Source organism: Eurosta solidaginis, chromosome 5 (assembly GCF_040869045.1).
Source record: "Eurosta solidaginis isolate ZX-2024a chromosome 5, ASM4086904v1, whole genome shotgun sequence".
In the NCBI taxonomy this organism is placed as follows: Eukaryota; Metazoa; Arthropoda; class Insecta; order Diptera; family Tephritidae; genus Eurosta; species Eurosta solidaginis.
In genome coordinates, this window is record NC_090323.1 from 46,051,363 (window position 1) to 46,076,342 (window position 24,980).

General features: G+C 37.5%; 1 protein-coding gene across 2 annotated transcripts; it reads left to right on the forward strand.

Moving 5' to 3' along the window:
• Window positions 1–227: 227 nt before the first annotated feature.
• Window positions 228–23,326, forward strand: LOC137254035 (arylsulfatase B). 2 transcript variants are annotated; one of them, XM_067791712.1, is made up of 7 exons: window positions 228–364; window positions 17,408–17,567; window positions 17,641–17,867; window positions 17,942–18,200; window positions 22,193–22,350; window positions 22,411–23,170; window positions 23,233–23,326. In XM_067791712.1, the coding sequence occupies exons 1-7, from the start codon at window positions 257–259 to the stop codon at window positions 23,280–23,282; spliced, it is 1,722 nt and encodes a 573-aa protein (XP_067647813.1). In that variant the 5' UTR covers window positions 228–256; the 3' UTR covers window positions 23,283–23,326. The 2 variants fall into 2 exon arrangements, with proteins under 2 accessions (XP_067647813.1, XP_067647811.1); XM_067791710.1 differs by lacking the exon at window positions 228–364 and adding an exon at window positions 14,420–14,761.
• The last annotated feature ends 1,654 nt before the right edge of the window (window positions 23,327–24,980 follow it).

A 24,980-nucleotide genomic window follows, 5' to 3' on the forward strand; every position in this document is an offset into this window, starting at 1 on the left:
AACGTAGGTTAGATTGTAAGAATTATTATTGTGTAAAGTCAGATATAAGTTTGCATTCAATAAAGGAGCACGTCTACCGTGTAAAAAATATATTTTTTTAGAATTTCCAATTTGTAAAAGTTTAACTTATATACTTTGATGCCTTCCCTGAAGTCGGCTGAACAATCAATTGATAGGAAATATTCCTATTTGGGCCTAACGCTAGCATCTCCAACGTTTTCATGGTGCTGAATATCGTATCACTTATTTACTTGGCATGTTTCTGTGCTCTAGAATTGACTCAAAAATTGGAGTGTCAAACGTCATGGAGTGCCTTAAATTCATAGAGGCTAATTCGGGATATGTCCCTGGTGATGTTGGGATGGTAAGCACTCAGATAATATTTGCTTGGGTATACACATTAGGCCGGGTCGATTTATGGGGAGGCAAAAAAATCGCCCATTGCTCTGTGAAAATCATATTCTAGGGATCAAAATAAGAAACTTTGCCGAAGGAACCATACCTCTAAAACGAATTCTGATGCCCCCCCCCTTTGGGTCGTAGGGGCAAATTTTGAAAAATCCCACTTTGAAATGCCTATGTTTTTTTTCTTTTTGGAGTTTATTTTTCTTTTTAGAAATTTATTTAGTCAGAACATATATAAATGAAAAAATGAATTTAACTTAGTAATAGAAAAGAAATTAAAAAAATTATTAGAAATTAGCGTTTTTACAACCCCCATTTAAAACCAAGTCGTCACTGTGATGCATTTGCATGTCGTAAACATAGTTGTGTGGGTTTTTTATTCAACCGTTTTAAAAAATGAAGGTATCACTGTGACACAATTGCAGATCGTGAAATTGCTTGTGTTGTTTTTTTTAAGCCACCATAAGACACAGCAGGTAGAATTGAAATTGCCCCTACCCAAAAGTTCGACCCAAAGGGGGGGACATCAGAATTTGTTTTAGAGGTATGGTTCCTTCGGCAAAGTTTCTTATTTTGATCCCTAGAATACGATTTTCACAGAGCAATGAGCGATTTTTAAATCGACCCGCCCTAATACACATTCTTATAAATACAGTAACATGAGAAAAATATACACATTGTAACGATTTTTGGGAAATTCCTGATAATTATACACCTTCTGCTAACGTTCGAATCGCTGAACTGTCGAATAAATAACCCCATTCAGTATTGCAAATGGTCTTTGTTTAGACTACTTTGGGGCAGAGCTGTAAAAAGATTGAATCAATTGAGTGTGCATTCTCTCCGCATTCTTTTAAAAAATTGTGATTTATTGGTTGCATATTATAAATCTCCATTCCTGAATGGCTCAAAATACCTTAACTCAAATTTAAAGTGTGTGTGTTATTGAATGGTAAAATATAATTCAATATAGAGTGGGAATGTAGGAACCATTCCCAATCTTTAATGAATGTAAACTTGAAATGAATGCACACTTTTTTTCCATTCAGTACTAAATACTTTTTCCCTAGGGTTAAATCAATTTAGGAGTTGGGTGCAAAAAAAGGCGTAAAATTTATCAATAGAAATAATAGCCCCTTCTAATTATTCAAGTATTTTAATATTTAAGAATTCATGAGCTTAACACCGGCTTATAATAATTGAATATTCAATCATTATTTTTGAAAAGAAAGAAAAATTTACTGGCATACTGCGATTTTAACATTTCGAAAACCGCCACATAATCATCATCAGTCAATTTCGAATGTTATCAAAGGCTTCACTGATATTCGAACCGCGAATTACACGGTGAAACTGCAGTTGCTTTAAATCATCGAAACATGCCAGTAAATAAATGTTTCTTTCTTTTCAGTTTCTCTTTAAACATCGCAAAGAAAATCTATTGCTTTCTTGCTATATGTCAAAATGGTTCTATATGTCCTACTTAATTTGCTGTTGTAGTAAAATGGATATTGTAAATGAACACATTGTGCATTGACCAAATAGAGTAAATTGTGGATATTTTTTGCTGATAATATAACAAAAACAGATATATGAAGGAACTTAAGAGCTTTTATAATATATATCTTTCAATTGTTTAATCAACAATTGAGGACGTTCAAATGTAGATTAGTACTTTTTTCTGTAAGCCTTTTATATGCCACATTGGCAACACTTATTTAGAACGATGACCATTTTCAGAACAGGGATGTTGAAATATTTGTCATTTGCTTTTTTTATTATTAAATTTTTAAACCAATCCTTTGTGCTTTATTACCATTTAAATAACGAAAAAACTGGTGATCACTGCCAATAACTAAATTTTTGTGTTGATATTTGGAAGTGGCTTTAATTAAATGCAACCATGTGATATTTGAGCGGGTTTTGTGCTCGTACGACATTTTTCATAATTGATTGGTACTAGAAAAGTGTGTGCACACTTAGCAAAGGCTGCATTCATTTGAATGCTTATTTTGTGTTGAAAAATGTTTGTGTTCATTCAATTACTTCATTGTTTCTTCGAAGAGTTCAAGAGTGCATTCTTTTTTTCCCACTACTGAATGAAGAATGGGTAGACTTTTAAGTCACATTCCTTAACAAGGAATGAAAGAATGAAGAAACAGCATTCTTAAATCAATGATTTAAAATTTCAAATGATTGCACACTTTTACAGCTCTGCTTTGGGGTTGGTACTTAAAAATTACAATTATACTTCACTAATAACGTGTTTAAATCAAACTGATTACTGATTCCTCAACTTGCACTGCTTTTATAATAATAATAATAATAATAATAATACCCAACGGATTAAACCCTCCAAAGCCCGCCCGACCGGCGCGAGGGGCGCATCCGCATGACGCACGGATTTGTTATTGCCGAGTTGTTGATAGGCGGAGGTTTGTTGAGCGTCGAGATCTAAAACTGCTCAGCTACAGAATAAAAATCATCAGCTGAGTACTATACATAACAGTTAGAAATTACATAGAAATTATACATATATATACTACATTGTTAAATAAGTGAGCATTTTTAATTTATTTGATTTTTTTTTTTTTTTTTTTTTTTTGGTAAGAGTTAAGATAGGATAAGACAGTTTTCTTTATGGTAAAAAGTGAATCCGTTATATCAAATGAATTAGAATGAGTGTTAAAATCATGACACAAACACCGAAAAGATTCATTTAATTCGAAATTAGTTCTACACTGCCTCAAAAGAAGAGGTTTGTAATGTCTTGACACCCGTGATGGGACGTTGAAATTTACTTCGTTCAAAAGAATTGGACTAGAAATCAGTCCATTCAGGAGTTTAGCTATAAATATAACGCCTAGCATTTCTCTACGACTTGCAAGAGTTGGAAGATTGATAAGCTTCAACCGACTAGTATAAGGTGGAAGATTATACGCAGAGTCCCACTGAAAATTCCTTAAAGAGAAAAGTAGAAATTGATTTTGTATTGATTCAAGTCTATCTGCATGAACTCGATATTGTGGATTCCAGACTATTGATCCGTATTCTAGTATCGGTCTAACTAAGGTGATGAAAAGGGCTTTAGTTACATAAGGGTCACTAAATTCTTTGGACCACCGTTTCACGTATGAAAGAACACCTCTAGCCTTATTGACAGTAGCATTAATATGAAGGTTGAAACTAAGTTTAGCATCTATCGTGACTCCCAAGTCCTCAAAATAGTTTACTGATAGAAGACAAAAATTATTAATTACGTAAGAGGCTGCTGGCAAAGATCTTCGAGATAGGCACATGAATTTGCATTTATTGAGGTTCAGCGGCATTGAATTTGCGTTGCACCAAGTAACTAGGCAGTTTAAATCCGCTTGAAGCAAGGGACGTTCTTCGATAGACGCATAAGACCTAAAAAGTTTTACATCATCAGCATACATTAAGATTTTGGAATATTTTATAGTGGTACAGATATCATTAATAAATAGCAAGAACAGAATTGGACCAAGGTGGCTGCCTTGTGAGACGCCAGAGGGAACATCGATGACATTTGAAAAAGTATTTTTAAAAATAACTTTTTGCGTTCGACCGCAGAGATACGACGAGATCCACTGGGTGAGACCAGGTTGGAAGCCAAGCCGATCCAGCTTGTAGATAAGTAAGGAGTGGGATACTTTGTCAAATGCTTTACTGAAATCAGTATAAATAACATCTGTGTGAAGATTTTCTCTAAATCCCTTAGAAACATGAGTTGTGAATTCAAGTAGATTAGTAATGGTAGATTTTCCTTTACAGAATCCGTGTTGCGGTTCTGCAATCAAAGTAGAAATGGAAAATGTTAGCTGATTGGTAACGATAGCTTCAAACAACTTTGGGATGGCCGACAACTTTGCTATTACTCGATAGTTCTCTACACACAACCTACTACCACTTTTGTGAAGGGGTATGAGAAAAGATTCCTTCCAAGCAGAAGGAAAGACTCCACTTTTTTGGGACATATTGAATAAATCAGTTAGAGGCTGATAAATGTGTTCAGCGCATTTTTTAGAAAACAAGTGGGAATTAAATCAGGACCGTACTTGTAAGATTCTTTCAAAGACGTTAAATATGAAAAAACTTCATCCGGATATATTTCTGGAATATTAATGGTGTCTCCGTTACCTCGTTCGCTCATTTCTCAGATTATATTTTAAAATAAAAACTTATTTTTTATTAAACGATCTTGCACGATCGAGCTTAAATTTTCAACCTCCAATTCAATTCAAGTCTTTCAAAACATACAATAGAAAAATTCATTGCATACTGATTTACAATTTAATGAGTAAGAACAGTTACAGTAGGTGCCTATTTCTTTAATATAGCCAAGAAGCCAACAATGATCATTAACTACTCCCCCTTCAAATCTATAGCGTCCTCGTTTAGATACTATAAATTTCAAGCTTCTTTCAAAATCATTTAAAAATAATAATATCGGATATCTTGGCTATATCTCTGTTATTTACGTCAAGAAAAAATAAGCCTCTTAACCGGTTAAGCCAATTATGGATGAAGGAACAGTAATTCAAACATATAATTTCAAACATCATTAACTCAAACAACATTGTTAGCAAATAAAACAATAACCAAAATTGATTATTTAAAAGTTTAATAACATTTTCCAACTAAAATTTACCGAAGATTGCTTTTATGATTTTTTTTCCATCAATTAACACAGTTGTACCAAGATCCCTTTCAACAACCTTCTCAAGAAAAATTTTATCAAACCTATTCCCAAGTCGCTTGTTTCTTTTAACCCTTTCACTACCGCCAGCTAGTACGCATTACAAATATATTTCTAAGTAATTGTAATTACTGTGAGGAATTTCCGAAGCACTTTAGTGAAAGCAAAAATTGTCTCCTTATATGGGCGTGGTCAGAATTTCATGTCCACCTGAGTGGACATGAGTAGTCAAGGTAGTCAGTTTAATGCAGTAAAGTCTATCAAATTTCGAACAGAGGAAAACAATTTAAATAATTTTACAACCAAATTCAGATTTATTAGAGAAAATGTAAATATGCCTTACAGTTTATGAGTTTAAAGGTTTATTTCAAGGAAACTATTTTGAATGGTATTCATAAGAACAGTTGGAATTTCGACGAATGCAGGGGTGGGCATTGCATTTCGTGCAATAAAAGTACGTTTTTTGTGTGCATCCTTCCATTTTACAACGAACTGCATTGCTCTGTGAAGAATTAAACTTTGGTAAATGGCCGCTTTGGTCATAACGCGTATCAATCGGTGGTTGGTGGAAATACTTCAGTCTCTTAGGTACTGGTTCCTCGTCGTTGTCTAAGGCATTTGAAGATCGACGTAGTTTACTTGCATTTTGAGAACATTGAGGGTATGTGCATGATACTGTCAAAAGAGTATTTGCCAATCTTTTTCTGAAAGCAAGTAAATCCATATGGTCCTTCTGGGGTATAGCATATTTATCTGCGTCTGCTTTATATTCGAACCAACTCGCAACAATTGCTATATCGAAGAAATGCATGATCACTCGAAGGGTCCAATTCTTAGATTTGATAAAAATACGGTAGTATTGCAACATTTGATCAAAAAGATCCACACCTCCCATACCATTATTATAGAGCTGCACAACTTCAGGTCTTTCAATATCAATAAATTGTTTTTCTTTTTTATCGTAACGTTGCACCTTGTCCTTGACGCCGATTCCTACAAAGTTAGATGCTAAGTAAACACCTTTGTTGTCGAACCATTTTGTTACAACAACTTTTCCATCGCGGCTCACAACTTGTTCTGCATATCAGCGACCTTTCTTTCGCATATCAGCATCCGTGGAGATAGGTGGATTCTGGAAACGACTAACAAGAATTGTGCCAGCAGCAAAGATTTTCCTTTTCTCAAAAATTTCAAGTAAAGAATACGTGGTGAAGAAATTATCTGTATAAATTTGGCGACCAACAGAATCCTGGGGCACTCTTTTTAGAAGTTCCAACGTGATTGAGGCACCAAAACCAAGTTTGCTTATAACATTTACATCAATTTCAGTGGATGAACCCTGGTACGCAATGAAATCATACGGCATACGACTTTTTCCACAAAGAATATAAAGCTTTATTCCCCATGGACAAGGCTTACCACGTATATACTGTTTTATTCCCAGGCGCCCTTTAAATGGAATAATCTGTTCATCAACACAAAGGATTTCCTCCAGCTCTTGCTCCAATAATCTTTTCCGAATAGAATCCATTATAGGTCTTACGCGATATAATTTATCTTGGGTTTGTGGGGGTAGACTAGTATCCACTAAATGCAAATGTGTTCGCAGCTCATAAAAACGGTTACGTGTCATATTGTTAGCAAATAATGGTAGTGCTGTACCTTCAACTTCAATATACCCATCATACAGTGTAAGGCAAAGAACTTCCGAATTTCTCCAGGACTAGTTGGTCGAAAGTTTGATTCTTTCTGCACACCATAAAGATTAGTGAAGTTGGATGCATCTTCAAAAAATTGAGTCGGCAAGTATTTTTGGAAATACTCGTACTCACTTTTGATTCCTGTAGACAACTTAACAGGTGGGGAAAAATTAAAATCAGCAATTCGGTCATTACTCCGGGAGCGCCTCCATTGAATTTCACTTATCTGAGTTATATTTGCCCAATCAAAACATTCATTTCCCGCTTCTGCTTCTGGTATACTTGTTTTTCTAGTAGAAACTGAACGCAATACTCTCACGGAAAAATTCTCATTTTGTAGAACATTCTCTTCGCTCCTTATTGAGGATGGTGTTGAAAAAGATGTTTGTTGAGGACGTGCATCTGGTTGATTTTCGAATGCTGGACTCCGATCTCGTTCCGTTTCACTTTCCCCACAACTCGTATCGTCACTTTCCACCTCTTCATCTCCTTCATTACGTTTCCTAATTAACGCTGCGGAATCAATTTCGTCATTATCCGACTCATCGTCGAAATCTGAGAAATTATTTAGAAGGTCAAACATCTCGTTTTCTGTCAACACTTTGCGCCTAGCCATCATAACGTTTTCCTACAAAGTATTATTATCTTCTCTTAACTCGTAACTCTTGACTACTCATGTCCATTATAAAGGACATAAGGTTTTATGTTTCTAGAAAACTCACCTGTATTCCACTCTTTTTTCACTTACAACCGTTCAAAGAGAGAATTTCGAGCTAAAAAATACCGTTGGCACAAATAAACATAAAATTGTTTATTATAAATAATTAAAGAACAAACGCACCAAATATAATATAACAACCTTCCTTCACAAAAGTCTGCATAATACTGACAAAATGTTAAAGCAATTACCGGGAACACTGTTTTTATACTCAAAATAAATCGCTAGGCCTCTTTTCATAGAAAATGATGCTTAAGAGCTTCAAATTGAAAATAACAGTCGCTTCAAAGTCATGTCCACTGTAGTGGACATCAGTAGCGAAAGGGTTAACAAAAACAATATCTCCAGGTGCATAGCTTTTCATCTTCCTATTGCAATTGACCCTTCTTAAGTTTATTTCCTGAGCCTTTAACAACCGTTCTAGAACCTTACTCAGTTCTTCATCTAAGCCGTTATGAAATATTTGAATTGGTTTAGCATTTACTGTAGAATGAATACTATTGTTGTATTTATTAGTCGCAAGCAATATGATATCAATGGTATCAGTATATTTTTGTTGTTCCTTGACACATCGCGATATTTCCATTAGTGTTGAATGAAATCTCTCAACTTGACCGTTAGATTCACTATGCAAAGTAGGAATAAAAAATTGATCTACTGAAAAATTATCTCTCAATAAATTTTTAATTACATTCGACTGAAATGACTTTTCATTGTCCGAAACAATTGTCTTTGTACCGTCAAATACCAATAACATTTCAAGCAATGCATTTTTTACATCCAATTTAAATCCATACTACAATTTCCAGAGTCTATTAAAGGGTCTATCGCAACGGGTAAATAAGATTCAAAATTTGAAAGTTCTACACGACCTAAAGCAGACGTTAAACTATTTACTTGAATTTCTAATTCTCTTCTAGCTTGATCGCTTGCTTCTAATTGTGCAGCGAACTCCTGCCTATTTCTCTCATAACTTGATTGGATAATTTCCAAAACCTGTTCTCTCGAGGCACTCATTTTATCAACTTTTAAACAAACCACTTGAGACAAGATTAATAAAATTTGTTATAAATATAATCCGACAAAAGATTATTAAAATGGATCACAGACAAATACTTCCAAAAATTTACGCACCAAATTCACTTGCAATCTTTCGCAGTTTTTTATTAAACTTAAAAAAAGTCAATCAATTTTGATTACTTACAGTTTGCTGCTTTTACTAACTAATAAAATTGGATGTACTTGGAAAGCATGATTCTTAACGATCTTCAAAATATTTTATCAATGAAACATATTTAGGATGTTGAATTCTTTTGACCCTCTATATCAAAATTTTCTGATTACTAAAGCCAAACGTTGATTGATGAATGTTAAGATTTTGACCCTTTTTGTTAAATTTAATTGCTGAAGATATGATTCGTCAAATGTTGATCAATGGAAACTTTGAATATTGAAAATTGTTGTCTCCTTTATTAATGTTAATGCTGATTGTTGTAGGAAATTTTTTCTGAATAAATAAAATTGTTTAAACCAGATAATGTAAATTACTGTGAAGTTTCTTTTTGTTAATAAATTTTAATTTTCGAAAGATGAAGACAAAAAACGTTTAGATTGATGTTTTTTTTTTTTTGATTGTTGAAAAATTTTATATTTTCAATGTAATTATCAAATTTGAAAATTGTTGGTATGTATGTTAAAAAAATTCCTCCTCCTTATGAGAATCCTTTGTTGAGCTGATTAGCTTTAGTTGATGAGTTAAAAATTCTTTTTCCTTATAGGAATTGTTGATTGAAGAATTAGTCTTTAGTTGGTAATTTTAAAATTCCTCTTCCTTACGGGAATCGTTTATTGAGGTGTTTAGCTGCCAGTTCGCCAAGGATCTATGATCCTTTTATATTGGCTTAAAATTATGGAAGCCCCACGTTGGGCGCCAAATAAAAAAGATTATATTTTAAAATAAAAACTCGCAACAATTGCTATATCGAAGAAATGCATGATCACTCGAAGGGTCCAATTCTTAGATTTGATAAAAATACGGTAGTATTGCAACATTTGATCAAAAAGATCCACACCTCCCATACCATTATTATAGAGCTGCACAACTTCAGGTCTTTCAATATCAATAAATTGTTTTTCTTTTTTATCGTAACGTTGCACCTTGTCCTTGACGCCGATTCCTACAAAGTTAGATGCTAAGTAAACACCTTTGTTGTCGAACCATTTTGTTACAACAACTTTTCCATCGCGGCTCACAACTTGTTCTGCATATCAGCGACCTTTCTTTCGCATATCAGCATCCGTGGAGATAGGTGGATTCTGGAAACGACTAACAAGAATTGTGCCAGCAGCAAAGATTTTCCTTTTCTCAAAAATTTCAAGTAAAGAATACGTGGTGAAGAAATTATCTGTATAAATTTGGCGACCAACAGAATCCTGGGGCACTCTTTTTAGAAGTTCCAACGTGATTGAGGCACCAAAACCAAGTTTGCTTATAACATTTACATCAATTTCAGTGGATGAACCCTGGTACGCAATGAAATCATACGGCATACGACTTTTTCCACAAAGAATATAAAGCTTTATTCCCCATGGACAAGGCTTACCACGTATATACTGTTTTATTCCCAGGCGCCCTTTAAATGGAATAATCTGTTCATCAACACAAAGGATTTCCTCCAGCTCTTGCTCCAATAATCTTTTCCGAATAGAATCCATTATAGGTCTTACGCGATATAATTTATCTTGGGTTTGTGGGGGTAGACTAGTATCCACTAAATGCAAATGTGTTCGCAGCTCATAAAAACGGTTACGTGTCATATTGTTAGCAAATAATGGTAGTGCTGTACCTTCAACTTCAATATACCCATCATACAGTGTAAGGCAAAGAACTTCCGAATTTCTCCAGGACTAGTTGGTCGAAAGTTTGATTCTTTCTGCACACCATAAAGATTAGTGAAGTTGGATGCATCTTCAAAAAATTGAGTCGGCAAGTATTTTTGGAAATACTCGTACTCACTTTTGATTCCTGTAGACAACTTAACAGGTGGGGAAAAATTAAAATCAGCAATTCGGTCATTACTCCGGGAGCGCCTCCATTGAATTTCACTTATCTGAGTTATATTTGCCCAATCAAAACATTCATTTCCCGCTTCTGCTTCTGGTATACTTGTTTTTCTAGTAGAAACTGAACGCAATACTCTCACGGAAAAATTCTCATTTTGTAGAACATTCTCTTCGCTCCTTATTGAGGATGGTGTTGAAAAAGATGTTTGTTGAGGACGTGCATCTGGTTGATTTTCGAATGCTGGACTCCGATCTCGTTCCGTTTCACTTTCCCCACAACTCGTATCGTCACTTTCCACCTCTTCATCTCCTTCATTACGTTTCCTAATTAACGCTGCGGAATCAATTTCGTCATTATCCGACTCATCGTCGAAATCTGAGAAATTATTTAGAAGGTCAAACATCTCGTTTTCTGTCAACACTTTGCGCCTAGCCATCATAACGTTTTCCTACAAAGTATTATTATCTTCTCTTAACTCGTAACTCTTGACTACTCATGTCCATTATAAAGGACATAAGGTTTTATGTTTCTAGAAAACTCACCTGTATTCCACTCTTTTTTCACTTACAACCGTTCAAAGAGAGAATTTCGAGCTAAAAAATACCGTTGGCACAAATAAACATAAAATTGTTTATTATAAATAATTAAAGAACAAACGCACCAAATATAATATAACAACCTTCCTTCACAAAAGTCTGCATAATACTGACAAAATGTTAAAGCAATTACCGGGAACACTGTTTTTATACTCAAAATAAATCGCTAGGCCTCTTTTCATAGAAAATGATGCTTAAGAGCTTCAAATTGAAAATAACAGTCGCTTCAAAGTCATGTCCACTGTAGTGGACATCAGTAGCGAAAGGGTTAACAAAAACAATATCTCCAGGTGCATAGCTTTTCATCTTCCTATTGCAATTGACCCTTCTTAAGTTTATTTCCTAAGCCTTTAACAACCGTTCTAGAACCTTACTCAGTTCTTCATCTAAGCCGTTATGAAATATTTGAATTGGTTTAGCATTTACTGTAGAATGAATACTATTGTTGTATTTATTAGTCGCAAGCAATATGATATCAATGGTATCAGTAAATTTTTGTTGTTCCTTGACACATCGCGATATTTCCATTAGTGTTGAATGAAATCTCTCAACTTGACCGTTAGATTCACTATGCAAAGTAGGAATAAAAAATTGATCTACTGAAAAATTATCTCTCAATAAATTTTTAATTACATTCGACTGAAATGACTTTTCATTGTCCGAAACAATTGTCTTTGTACCGTCAAATACCAATAACATTTCAAGCAATGCATTTTTTACATCCAATTTAAATCCATACTACAATTTCCAGAGTCTATTAAAGGGTCTATCGCAACGGGTAAATAAGATTCAAAATTTGAAAGTTCTACACGACCTAAAGCAGACGTTAAACTATTTACTTGAATTTCTAATTCTCTTCTAGCTTGATCGCTTGCTTCTAATTGTGCAGCGAACTCCTGCCTATTTCTCTCATAACTTGATTGGATAATTTCCAAAACCTGTTCTCTCGAGGCACTCATTTTATCAACTTTTAAACAAACCACTTGAGACAAGATTAATAAAATTTGTTATAAATATAATCCGACAAAAGATTATTAAAATGGATCACAGACAAATACTTCCAAAAATTTACGCACCAAATTCACTTGCAATCTTTCGCAGTTTTTTATTAAACTTAAAAAAAGTCAATCAATTTTGATTACTTACAGTTTGCTGCTTTTACTAACTAATAAAATTGGATGTACTTGGAAAGCATGATTCTTAACGATCTTCAAAATATTTTATCAATGAAACATATTTAGGATGTTGAATTCTTTTGACCCTCTATATCAAAATTTTCTGATTACTAAAGCCAAACGTTGATTGATGAATGTTAAGATTTTGACCCTTTTTGTTAAATTTAATTGCTGAAGATATGATTCGTCAAATGTTGATCAATGGAAACTTTGAATATTGAAAATTGTTGTCTCCTTTATTAATGTTAATGCTGATTGTTGTAGGAAATTTTTTCTGAATAAATAAAATTGTTTAAACCAGATAATGTAAATTACTGTGAAGTTTCTTTTTGTTAATAAATTTTAATTTTCGAAAGATGAAGACAAAAAACGTTTAGATTGATGTTTTTTTTTTTTTTGATTGTTGAAAAATTTTATATTTTCAATGTAATTATCAAATTTGAAAATTGTTGGTATGTATGTTAAAAAAATTCCTCCTCCTTATGAGAATCCTTTGTTGAGCTGATTAGCTTTAGTTGATGAGTTAAAAATTCTTTTTCCTTATAGGAATTGTTGATTGAAGAATTAGTCTTTAGTTGGTAATTTTAAAATTCCTCTTCCTTACGGGAATCGTTTATTGAGGTGTTTAGCTGCCAGTTCGCCAAGGATCTATGATCCTTTTATATTGGCTTAAAATTATGGAAGCCCCACGTTGGGCGCCAAATAAAAAAGATTATATTTTAAAATAAAAATTATTTTTTATTAAACGATCTTGCACGATCAAGCTTAAATTTTCAACCTTCAATTCAATTCAAGTCTTTCAAAACATACAGTAGAAAAATTCATTGCATACTGATTTACAATTTAATGAGTAAGAACAGTTACAGTGGGTGCCTATTTCTTTAATATAGCCAAGAAGCCAACAATGATCATTAACTTACATAAGTATGGCTTCTTGCTGTTTTTGTTGTTGTGATTATTTACTAACAACATAGTGATGTTAGAAATTATAATATTCGCCACATTGCCCTCCACCTAATACTGATTGTCCTTATCAGACAAATTTTCCGATCTAAACGCTGCAAGCCGTTCCATGTGAACCACTTTCATTTTGTTTCGTTGCTTGCCAATGGTTTGTATGCGGTAAACTACCTCGTTGATCCATTTTGAAACTTTTTATGGGCCTTCCCAGTAACACTGATCTGAAATTTCGGCGACAAACCGTTTTTCGTTGTGGGTTGTATAACACCACAAAATCTCCTTCCAGAAAACCTTCCGAATTAATTGCTTTATCATATCTGGCTTTCATCTTGTCACACATAATCCTGGTTCGGTGTCTTACACTGTAGTAAAATTCTCTCATTTCTTACTCCAAGACACCAGTGGATTCCCCGGCATTTTTTTCTTCATCGGCATTTACCCAAACTACGGCTGGCAGTCGAAGGCCGTTGCCAAAAATTACTTTTGCGGGAATTTGGCCCGTTGTCTACGGGCGTACTATTAATTTCTAATTGAAGAGTTATCAGTTGTAGGTGTGTTATCGACGAGTTATCGATTGATTATTGAAGTGTAGTAAATTTGCTATTAATGACAAAAAATATAAATTTTTGATTGACTGTATAGTTATGTATTTATCGAAAACTACATTATATCAAATAGTGATCGATTTTTAATGTTACCGGCGTGTTTTCGGCGTGTAATCGATTTGTTATCGACGACTTATCGACGTTTTATGAAATTTATTTCTGGCAAAGTACCTACATATGTATGCTGTTAACTTTAGCCCCTGGGCAAGCGCTTTTTCAAATTTCACCAATTTTGACCAATTGCCGCAACCTCCGCGTTCAATTTTACGTATGATTTTAGCGATGTTTGCCCATAGTGCGTTCTCTCTTTTCTCCAAGTCTCTTAGTTCGCTAATAATGCTCTTTGAAGTAATTTAAGCATGGATCTCAGTATAAAATAAAACGGCAAAAAAGCTCTACACATTTCAACTTAAGCTTTCAAGTCTATAAATACTAATCAGTCTACAATAAAAAATAATCCGCTTAAGTAATCAGTAGAATTTGAGTAAACCATCGATGAAGTGATTAATAAATAAGCCCAAGAAAAATAAAATACAAATTATATTAGTTTGATGAATCAAATTCTGATATTCTAATTATAGTTCATATATTCAAACTTTTAACAAATTTTAGTAAATTTAATTCAACTTAGCTGCCGAAAATAGTGTTTGTTAATCAATTTAATAGATTTTATGTTTATTAGAATGAGATTATTCAAATGTTTATTCAGTATCACATTAATCAGTTTTATCTCAAACAACTATCAAATAATTGCGGTGCACGGCACAGTGCAACAAAATGAAAATAAACCACATATAATCTTCATATTAGCCGATGATTTGGTAATTATTTTATTTTATACTGTTTGTGAAAAAGAAAGAGACATATTCCACTATTTTGAAAGCTTTCTAGAAGAGTTTCAACCGAGATGCCGGCTAGTCTGCGACTTTCTATAGTATGAATATGACACACTTTCATAGAGGAATGTGAGCTGATCGGATCGTAAGGGCCTCACATATACTGAATGTGCAGTAGCGTCATCATCATTAATTGGCGCTTAACCGCCTAAGCGAATTTGGCCGTTTCGTAACAATTCACGCCTGCTATACCTGTTTCGCGATAACTCTGGACAATTGCAAGCATCAAAGGAGGTCCAGTTTTCCTCCATTTGCCTCTTCCAACTCAATGGAGGGCTCCCCCTTCCTCTGCTTCCAAACTGGGGTGTCGACTGAAATACTTTTTTTGTCCGCAGAGTCTTCGTACATTCGCATAACATGACGTCAGAGAAACCTTTGGTTTTTTATTCGCAACACTATCGTCGTATCTGCGTAAAGCTCATATAGCTCTTCATAATACCTCCCTTAATTCACCATCGGCGTTACGGAGAGTACCACAAATCTTATGGAGAGCTTTTCTCTCGGACACTCCAAGAGCCATCTTATCATCTCTCGACGCCGTCCATGATTATGAGCCATACATCAGGACAGGTATGATAAGCGACTTGTAGAGCGTGATTATTGCTCATCGAGAGAGGACTTTACTTTTCAATTGCCTACTCATTCCAAAGCAGCACTTGTTGACACGAGTTATTCTCCGTTTGATTTCTTAGCTGACATTGTTTTTGCTGTTAATGCTGACTCCAAAGTAGAAGTAATCCGTCACAGTCTCAATTTTATATCCGCCAACAGTGACATGACTGCCAAAGCGCAAATGCGCTGTCTCTTTCTTGGACGACAGCAAGTACTTCGTCTTGCCCTCATTTACCGCAATACCTTTTTTTGCTTCTTTATCTAATACCGAGAAGGCAGAACTCACAGCGAGTTTATTCAGTCCAATAATATCAATATCATCAGCACACGCGAGTAATGGTACGCTTTTGTAATAGATTGTACCATCACGGTTTAGTTCTACACCTATGCAAAATTATCTTCTCCAGCATTATGTTAAAGAAATCGCATGAAAGGCAGTCGCTTTGTCTGAAGCATCGTTTGGTTTCGAATGGCTCAGAGAGGTCCTTCACAATCTTTACGGAGCTGGTGGTGTTGCTCAACGTAATTTGGCAGAGCCTTATTAACTTTCCAAATGCTGCTTTGAAGTTGACGAAAAGATAATGACTGTCCATTTCCTTATCGTGAGTCTTCTCCAGGATCTGGCGCATCGTTAAGATCTGGTCAAAAGTAGATTTACAAGTTCTGAAGCCGCACTGATAAGGTACAATTATCAATCATGCTCCTCGAACTCTCGCCATAATGCCTCACGTTGTTTCTTTCTAAATAGGCATCTCTCTTTTTCTTCGCCTCACAATATAGCTCCAATATACGTACCCATACGCAGCGTGGACTTATAAGCAGCGTATTTATTTTCCGAGGCAACGCGATATTCCTCATCGTATCAGTGGTTTTTGCGGACTTGCTGGAAACCTATGGTGTCAGCAGCGGCGATACATACAGAGAGAGAAATATGTTTCCACTGCTCGGTCACATCGTCAGGTCAAACATTGCTCGCAGTGAGCAGGTGTGGGAGCCAGGTTGAGTAGACATCAGCTGTCTATTTCGTGAACAGTTTTTCGACGACAAGCTTTTCTTGGGTCATTACGCTCAAATTCAGGACATTGAAACTATGTCTGCCATCGATCACTAAGTGATCTATTTGGTTTCGTGCCCTTTAATCAGGAGACAGCCTAGTATCTTGGTGTAACTTTTTATGCTGGAACCTGGTACTGCAGATGACCATATATCGAGCCGCGGCGAAGTAAGTCAGCCTAAACGCGTTGGAAGATGTTACATTGCGAATGAAAGATCACGTTCCGGCTAAGAAAGTAGTTTTATCGGAACCCGCCTATGGGAGCAGATGAGTAGGGCGGCCCCCACTCCGCTTCAAGGACCAGATGAAAACCGATTTAAATACATCGTTCAACCAATGCCAACTAATCATGAGCCATTACAATTTCCATGTCCCGATTACTGCAGCGTCTTCGGGGCAGATTATGAGGTAGATCGGATGCTATCCGCTGTTGTAAATGTTAGGAAATTTAACATCTACTCAGAGAGTCAAGCGGATATCAAAGCACTTAGCATTGCCACCGTGGGATCGATGCCAGTGAGGGATTGTTCGACCCTAATTGGTCCCGAACTAGCGAACTAAACGTGTCTGCTAGTGGAAATACGAGGTTCCGTTGGCCCTTTACCCTCCGCCTCGAGCCAGATAAGCACGCACCATTCTTTCCTCCAAGCTCTTTGCAGAGCTGTTCGAGTTTACACAACCGTGGTAATTGGAGTGTTAACAGCACACTGCCCAAAGGATGTCCATTCGGTGCATCTTATTATGCTGAATCTGGAATCACCCAGTCACTTTATTCTCACCTGTTGAACCTTTGCAAATATAAATATCTGGACATCGACAGACAATTGACGACATTAAACAAAAGGAAATCAATTCTCTTACTAATTCTCGTCATCCTCGTCGTATATATTTTTGACTCTTTACAGGGATTCGATGATGTAAGCTTTCGTGGTTCAGGAGAATTTCTAACACCCAACATTGATGCACTCGCCTATCATGGTAAAATTTTAGACCGCTTGTATGCGCCAGCAATATGCACGCCATCTCGTGCAGCGCTTCTAACTGGGCGTTATCCCATACACACAGGTGAGTCGCAATTCAATGTCCCATTTTACACTTCGCCAAACGATCTTGTCCTACTTATACTCACTATTTCTAGGCACACAACACTTTGTTATTAGTAACGAGGAACCTTGGGGTTTACCGACTAATCTTACAATACTACCGGAAATATTTCAGAAAGCTGGATACTCTACCAATTTAGTAGGCAAATGGCATTTAGGTTTTGCCAAACGTGAACTCACGCCAACTTTTAGGGGCTTCGATCATCACTATGGCTATTGGGGTGATTTCATTGACTACTATCAGCGTCGCAGTAAAATGCCGGTAAGTTTTCGTACTCTTTTCGATAGTGCGCCATATAATCGATTCTTAAATATTTATATTTTCATCATTCGCAGACTCCACACTTCGCAATGGGTTATGACTTTTATCGCGACATGGAATTAGAATGCGTAGATCGTGGTACATATGTGACGGATCTCTTTACACGTGAAGCTGAACGTATCATTCTAGCAAATAATAATACACAACCGCTGCTGCTTATTATGAGCCACTTAGCTGTGCATACGGGGAATGATGAGGAGCCTTTGCAAGCACCTGTGGACGAGATTGAAAAATTTCAATATATAAAAGATCCCAACAGGCGTATATATGCAGGTGAATATTAGCTGTGTTTTGTACGGAGTCACGTTTGATATTTTTCAGTTAAACCAAATTAGGTTTGATATTTAAGTTAACTATCATCGGTCTTTTTGGGAGATAATGGTATCGGAAAGTAGAATTTTTTTCCGAAGGAGAAGTTTTATGATACCTATGGAACTGAAATTTGTAGTAAAAATAAAAAAATAAATAGGCTAGTCAACCCCAGCCGGGGTAATGTGCTCGCGATAGACATCCCTGTCATATGAAGATTCGAGGGCTTTCAAGAATTGTTCACGCTGTTCACGGGCTAATACCAGTAGGTGCTAGTACCGGATCATGACAGACTTATATCAGCAACACTCCCCTAACCCTTGATTGAATGTTTTTGCAGCTACAACAACAAGTTCTGAGTTATCAAACAGCCAATCAATCCTCTAGTAAAGGTTCCATTGAATAAACGAACAGTATCTATGCAATACGGTTGGCCTGAGGTTATGAGAGGATAGCAGCCGTACAAAGAGAGTGGAGAAGCGATTGCGCAGGATGGTGTGACTTATCAGTACTTGATCGAAAAACGGTGGAAAGCCGATGTGGATCGTACCATAACGATGGTTTGTTTAAGTGAACCTTTGGCGACGAAGTCTTCTTTCGTTGAGTGCTTTTACAGGAAACAGATGCTTTTCATGAGATTAGTCATCTGAGATTCATAAGGAGACTGATTCTATCGCTGAATACCAACATTTCCATATGTGCATCCGTCGGCCGAAAGGAAAGTGCATGTTGTTGTTGTTGTTGTGGCAATGTTTCGCCCCACCTAATAGCTGCGACCGATCACAAATTCTCATCAATATCCTCTAGCGGGAGTCCAAGGAAACTTGCTGTTTCGACAGGGGTGGACCATAATGAAAGGGGTGTTAGAGGCGTTGGTTCCACATTACAATTAAAGAGATGGTTGGTGTCATGTGGGGATACATTGCAAGCGGGACATACATTTTGTACGTCGGGGTTGATTCTGGATATGTAAGAGTTTAACCTGTTACAGTATCCAGAACGAAGTTGAGCCAGAGTGACTCGCGTTTCCCTGGGGAGTATGCGTTCCTCTTCCGCAAGTTTTGGGTACTGTTCCCTGAGTACTGGATTCACCGGACAATTCCCGGCATAAAGGTCCGACGCCTGTTTGTGGAGTTCACTAAGGGCCTGCTTGTGTTTCTTTGCTTCATACGGCTGAGTTGTCAGGTGCCGTATTTCCTCAAAATGCTTACGGATATGACTCCTTAAGTCGCTAGGCGGTGTTGGCTCATCAATCAGATATCTGTTGGGATGCCCAGGTGTCTGGATATTCAAGAGGAACTGTTTGGTTAGCATCTCATTTCTCTCTCTGATGGGGAGTATTCTCGCCTCATTATGTAGATGGTGTTCTGGGGACATAAGAAGACAGCCCGTAGCGGTTTTGAGCGCAGTATTTTGGCAGGCCTGTAGCTTCTTCCAGTGGGTAGTTTTTAGGCTTGGCGACCATATAGGGGACGCGTAGGACTCAAACGGCTGGCCAATTGCTTTGTATGTGGTAATGAGCGTTTCTTTGTCTTTTCCCCAAGTACTGCCAGCAAAGGATTTGAGGATTTTATTACGCCTCTGGATTTTCGGAACAATTGTGGCTGCGTGCTCACCAAAATGTGGATCCTGATCAAACGTCACACCCAAGATTTTGGGGTGTAGGACAGTCGGTAGCGTAGTGCCATCGACGTGGTTGTTCAAAATGGTCGACATTTGGGACGTCCAAGTTGTAAATAAGGTCGCGGATGATTTAGTCGGTGATAATGCTAGGTTTCGCGAGGCGAAAAAACTGGAGAGATCAGGGAGGTAGCCGTTTATTCTGTTGCAAAGCTCATCGATCTGTGGGCCCGGGCCTGTGTCTATTATTGTGCAGTCATCGGCGTAAGAAACGATAGTAACTCCTTCCGATTGCGAAGGTAGTTTTGATATGTAAAAATTAAACAAAAGTGGGGATAGAACACCACCCTGTGGCACCCCTTTAATTCTTCTTGGCTTTGATATTTCGATTCTGAATTGCACCGATGCCTGCCGACCACCCAGATAATTTGCGGTCCATCTTTTAAGACATGGGGGAAGAGTAGACCCTTCCAAGTCTTGCAGTAACGTGCCATGGTTGACCGTATCAAAAGCTTTTGATAGGTCTAGCGCTACGAGTACTGTTCTATGGTGGGGCTTCTGATTTAAACCACCATTTATCTGGGTGTTAATGGCATTTAGCGTGGTGGTGGTGCTATGGTGTTTTCTAAAGCCATGCTGATGACAGGCTAGCTGCAAATTTGCTTTGAAGTAGGGGAGCAAAATGGCTTCAAGCGTCTTTGCTACTGGCGATAGGAGAGATATCGGGCGATATGACTCTCCTATGTTAGATGGTTTCCCAGGCTTTAGTAGCGGAAGGAAAGTGCATGGTATACTGTCATAGCCAGAACTGCGGGCGGAGGTCATATGGCAAATCCAAGCGCGTCATATGACTCTACATCCCCTGAGGAGATGAATTATGCATCATTATGGTACGTAGAACGGCCTGAGCATTGGGGAAGGTGGAATTATGTTTGACACATCATAGCCTTACCAGCACCCTCTTATTAGCTAGTGGGCGGAGTAGCTACGACCGAACGCGTCATTAGGTTTGTTGGCAGCTGAGCCAGAAAACGAGGAAATTTAGCCATCGGTTATCTAAAATTTAGGTTGCCTTCTACTGACATTTTCCAAAATGTGTTTCAAAAGCAGCCAAATACTCTTTCGACTACGAAATCTCATGGAAGGGTACTAATTGTCAGAAAATCGGGCCTAGGTACCAGAGCCGCGTAAAGCTGAGAAGGAAGGCCATGCTGAAATATCCTAACAAGGTAGCCTAGAAGTTTTATAAATTTCCAAAAAAAATTCAATCCGAAATCCCTTTCGTTTTAACAAAGAAAACAGTCCACAAGATAGCTTGGAGTGACAGTCTTTGGCTTGTATGAATCCGGATTCCTTTCGCTCAATTTTCTAAATCAAAAACGTCAACAGGGCATCCGTTCATGTGCCTGTTTGTTGTATATTTCGATATACAACTTAGAAGGCATTACTTATATAGAGGGTCTGTGCACACGGCCTGCACATACTCCTGCTCATTAGAGTTGTGAATAATTTCGTAGGTAACTACAAAGGAAATTTTTGTTCTAAGAGTCTGAGACGCTCAAGCCAAGGTTGCAGACATTTTCCTTTAGAAGTAATTCAACAGCCTAATTGAGGTTTGTGCAGATCGCCCTTCATAATACCTACATTTTATATCTCTTTCAAAATTCATTCTAAAATCCCTCTGGGGACTGACTTGCTAACGATGTTTGTGCTTGCGACATACATATATTCGAGGTCGATAGCTAACGTGATTTTTATCTTCCTGTATCAGATTTGGAATCTGGAGTTTTCATGAGAAGAGTAGATAGAAAGTTAAACAAGGCAAAGGCAACTCCATAGATCCCAGCTAACCTAAAGTTTCCCAAATACTTATTTTTACTTATAACCTTTTAATGTTGTTGCTGCAGCGATAAATACACCCCAATGGTTTTAAGGAGTGTTATCGATGTTGATGGTTCCTTGTCGGACACATATACGGTACGCTCCGGTAACAAGCAGCATTTAGGTACAAGCCCGACCATCTCGGAACGATACCGCCCCCGAGTTTCATGAAGAACTTGGAGTCGTCAGAGGCTAGCCTGCTAACAAAACATGGTTCGCCTCGGCTAGATGAGGTTGACAATTGGGTGGGAGAAGCTATAAAAAGTGGGTTGGAGAAGCTATGAAAAGGTTACGCTACACAACCCCTTGAATCCCATAATCTTTTAAATAGCTTTTTATGAATTGTAAAGTGTGGCTCAAATGCTGAGGCAGTGGGAAATGATACTGCCCCAAAAATACGGATAAACAGAGTGGATCGATAGGTCTTATTGTTGATGATGATAATCTTTTAATAGCCATGGTATCTCGTTTGGATTGGAGTGTGGGACGTGTCGTACGTACACTTGAAAAAGTAAATATGCTCGAAAATTCAATAATCATCTTTCAATCAGACAATGGTGGACCTTCAATAGGTCTTTTTGCAAACTCTGCATCCAATTGGCCTTTCAGAGGGGTAAGCAGACTCTAACATATAATATGTATCTATAAATTCTTATCATACTTCTCCACACAGCAAAAGAAAACTCCATGGGAGGGTGGTGTACGTGTAGCTGGTGCTATATGGAGTCCCTTAATACGTGGGCGTGGCACACTCTTTCCTTCAACAATGTACATCGGCGATTGGCTACCCACTTTAGCAGCTGCTGCCAATATACCACTCGATACATCAACTTTACGTTTGGATGGTATCGACCTATGGTCTACACTAGGAGGAGATGATTCTTTCAATCAAAGCGCTCAGATCAAAGTGGAACGTGAAATAGTGCACACCATCGATGCTGTATGGCATGTCGCTGCACTGCAGCAAGGTGATTGGAAGTATGTAAATGGTACAGTTGCAGCAGGTCAGTTTGATAATGTGCTCACTTATCGCGAGCTCTCTGATACTGATCCACGTAATTTGGACTACTACGCTGCCATAGAAAACTCAACTGCATCGCAGGTATTAAGAAAATACGATCAAACTCAATTGCAACGCGAACTCGTCAATCAACTACGTCACGATGCAACGGTGCGCTGTGGGGGCGGGGTGCAGCATAGTTGCAATGCACTCTTGGAAGAGTGTATGTACAATGTGGCTGTAGATCCATGTGAACGCAATAATTTAGCAGCGTCTAGTGAGTATAATGATATTTTAGTACGCATGCGTAAACGTGTGCAACAGCGTCGACGCACGGCTTGGTCAATAAGTAATCGCAGTGGACGTTTGGAGTTTAGTCCTTCGCATCATCGCTGCACTTGGACAAATTTTTTGGAAGATGCGCCGAGTGAGGGTGAGTAAATGTTAGAAGGAATGTTGCTCAGTAAACTCACGTAACCTAATTTCTATTTTTAGAAGCCTTAGATTGTGGCCTTTATGGTGCACCATGTGAAACTGAAGTTTGAGCTTCAGGAAATTTTACTAAAATAAAAATGTAGTAAAATTAAAACTCTTCATTTCTCTTTTCAACTTTAAATAGAGGCTTATATGATGCAGTTCCTAAATGCTCCAAATCTCCCGACCCTTAGCAAGCAGCATGTTCCCATCAATCAGGCCATAAGTAAAAACTTGTTCAGCAACCTTGCGAATTTTCGAAAAAGCTTGGACACAAGTAGTATCTGTACCATCCTTATTCCATTGCCTTCATCCCTTAAACTTATAAAGCAATTCCAAACTAACGGGCAGCTGATATCAATAATTTTAATCAAAGTGACTACTCGTCGGAAGAATAACAGCAAAAACAAAAATAAAACAGCGAATGAACGAGTTAAGGAAGCTCGCACTCGATGTACTCGCCAGTCAGTAGTAACTCTAAGATCGACTAAGTCGTTCTCCACATAAGCTTCCAAAGGCTAGAAATAAGGCTAGATCAGGAGGTGCATGGTAAGCTTACTTGAACAAAATAAATGTCGGTTGTGGTGCCACAGAAGATAACGGCGATGTAAGCTATAGCTCCGTATAGAATAATAAAACCATACTTAACCCTGGATACGTCTAGTGTGGATACGCATGAGCTGAAACCGACACCTAGTTTTAGCGAAAGCAAGACATGCAAGCATAAAGCGGTTTCACGTTTCCACCTCATCATAAGCCATGCAGCTGCAGCAAGATTAGTGTGTTAAACGTGCCGCATGGACTCACATTGTACAGCGATCCGTCAAAACATCACAATTGACGTCTTGATAAGTCTTGGTGAAGCCAATAATTACAGCAGACCACCTTTTATCCATTTTCAGCCAGACAGATCGCACCGACATCCAAGATATATTGTCCGCCCAGAGTTTGCCTAGCAGACTCGAAGCTCATCTAACAGCACAGACGAAAGGTTACAAGCGGCACCCCTAATTTAGAGGAACTCCGAATTCACTATAGCTATTTACATCCGCTCCAGTTGCACCCAGGCGTGATGAGAGGTCCACGTGACAGTTGCTCGGGATACTGCTTTAGCTCGGAACGCACCACAGTTGAACTCAAATTTTTAAAAGCTGCTAAGACGTCTGAGTAGATGACAAATTCTCTAACCGTTCTTTTGAAGAAGCTGCAGTTATCAGGCAACCTAAAGGTAGTATTTTGCCAAGGTTAATATTCACGATACTTTTTTCCTTGAACTGAACCAAATCTATTCGAACAAACTCTATTAATGGTTCGATTTGCCTGAAATTTGGCATACAGGTAGCCCTTTTCCTAGTTTAGTAATTACGACACTTTTTTCCGGGAAATGTCCCAGTGATTGAATGGGACTACGACAGAGGCTGGGACTGGGACTGGGAATAGGGCTAAGACTATGACTGGGACTGGTACTGGGAATAAGTAATGGAGAAGAATAAGAAGAGAGAAGTGAAAAGAAGTAAGGAAAGTGAGAAAAAGATAGAGATAACGATGAATGGAGCGGAAAAGAAGTGAGGGATACGACTAAGAGGAAGAAAGAGACGCAGAGAAATAAAAAAGGCAGACAGAGGAGCGAACAAAAGGATAAGAAAAAGGTGGAGAAAGAGTAGGAGGTAGAACCTTGTAAAAGTTATGCAGATATATCAAAGTTAGGGCAGAACAACGTGTGCCGGGTTTGCTAGTTATATATATAGCGGCAAGCCAACCTCCAGGTA

Coding starts and splice junctions, on each gene's coding strand:
- LOC137254035 (XM_067791710.1), top strand. CDS start 14,612: ATGTTTATTAGAATGAGATTATTCAAATGTTTATTCAGTATCACATTA. Junction 17,868..17,941: donor AGCGTCGCAGTAAAATGCCG/GTAAGTTTTCGT, acceptor CATCATTCGCAG/ACTCCACACTTCGCAATGGG. Junction 23,171..23,232: donor GGAAGATGCGCCGAGTGAGG/GTGAGTAAATGT, acceptor TTCTATTTTTAG/AAGCCTTAGATTGTGGCCTT.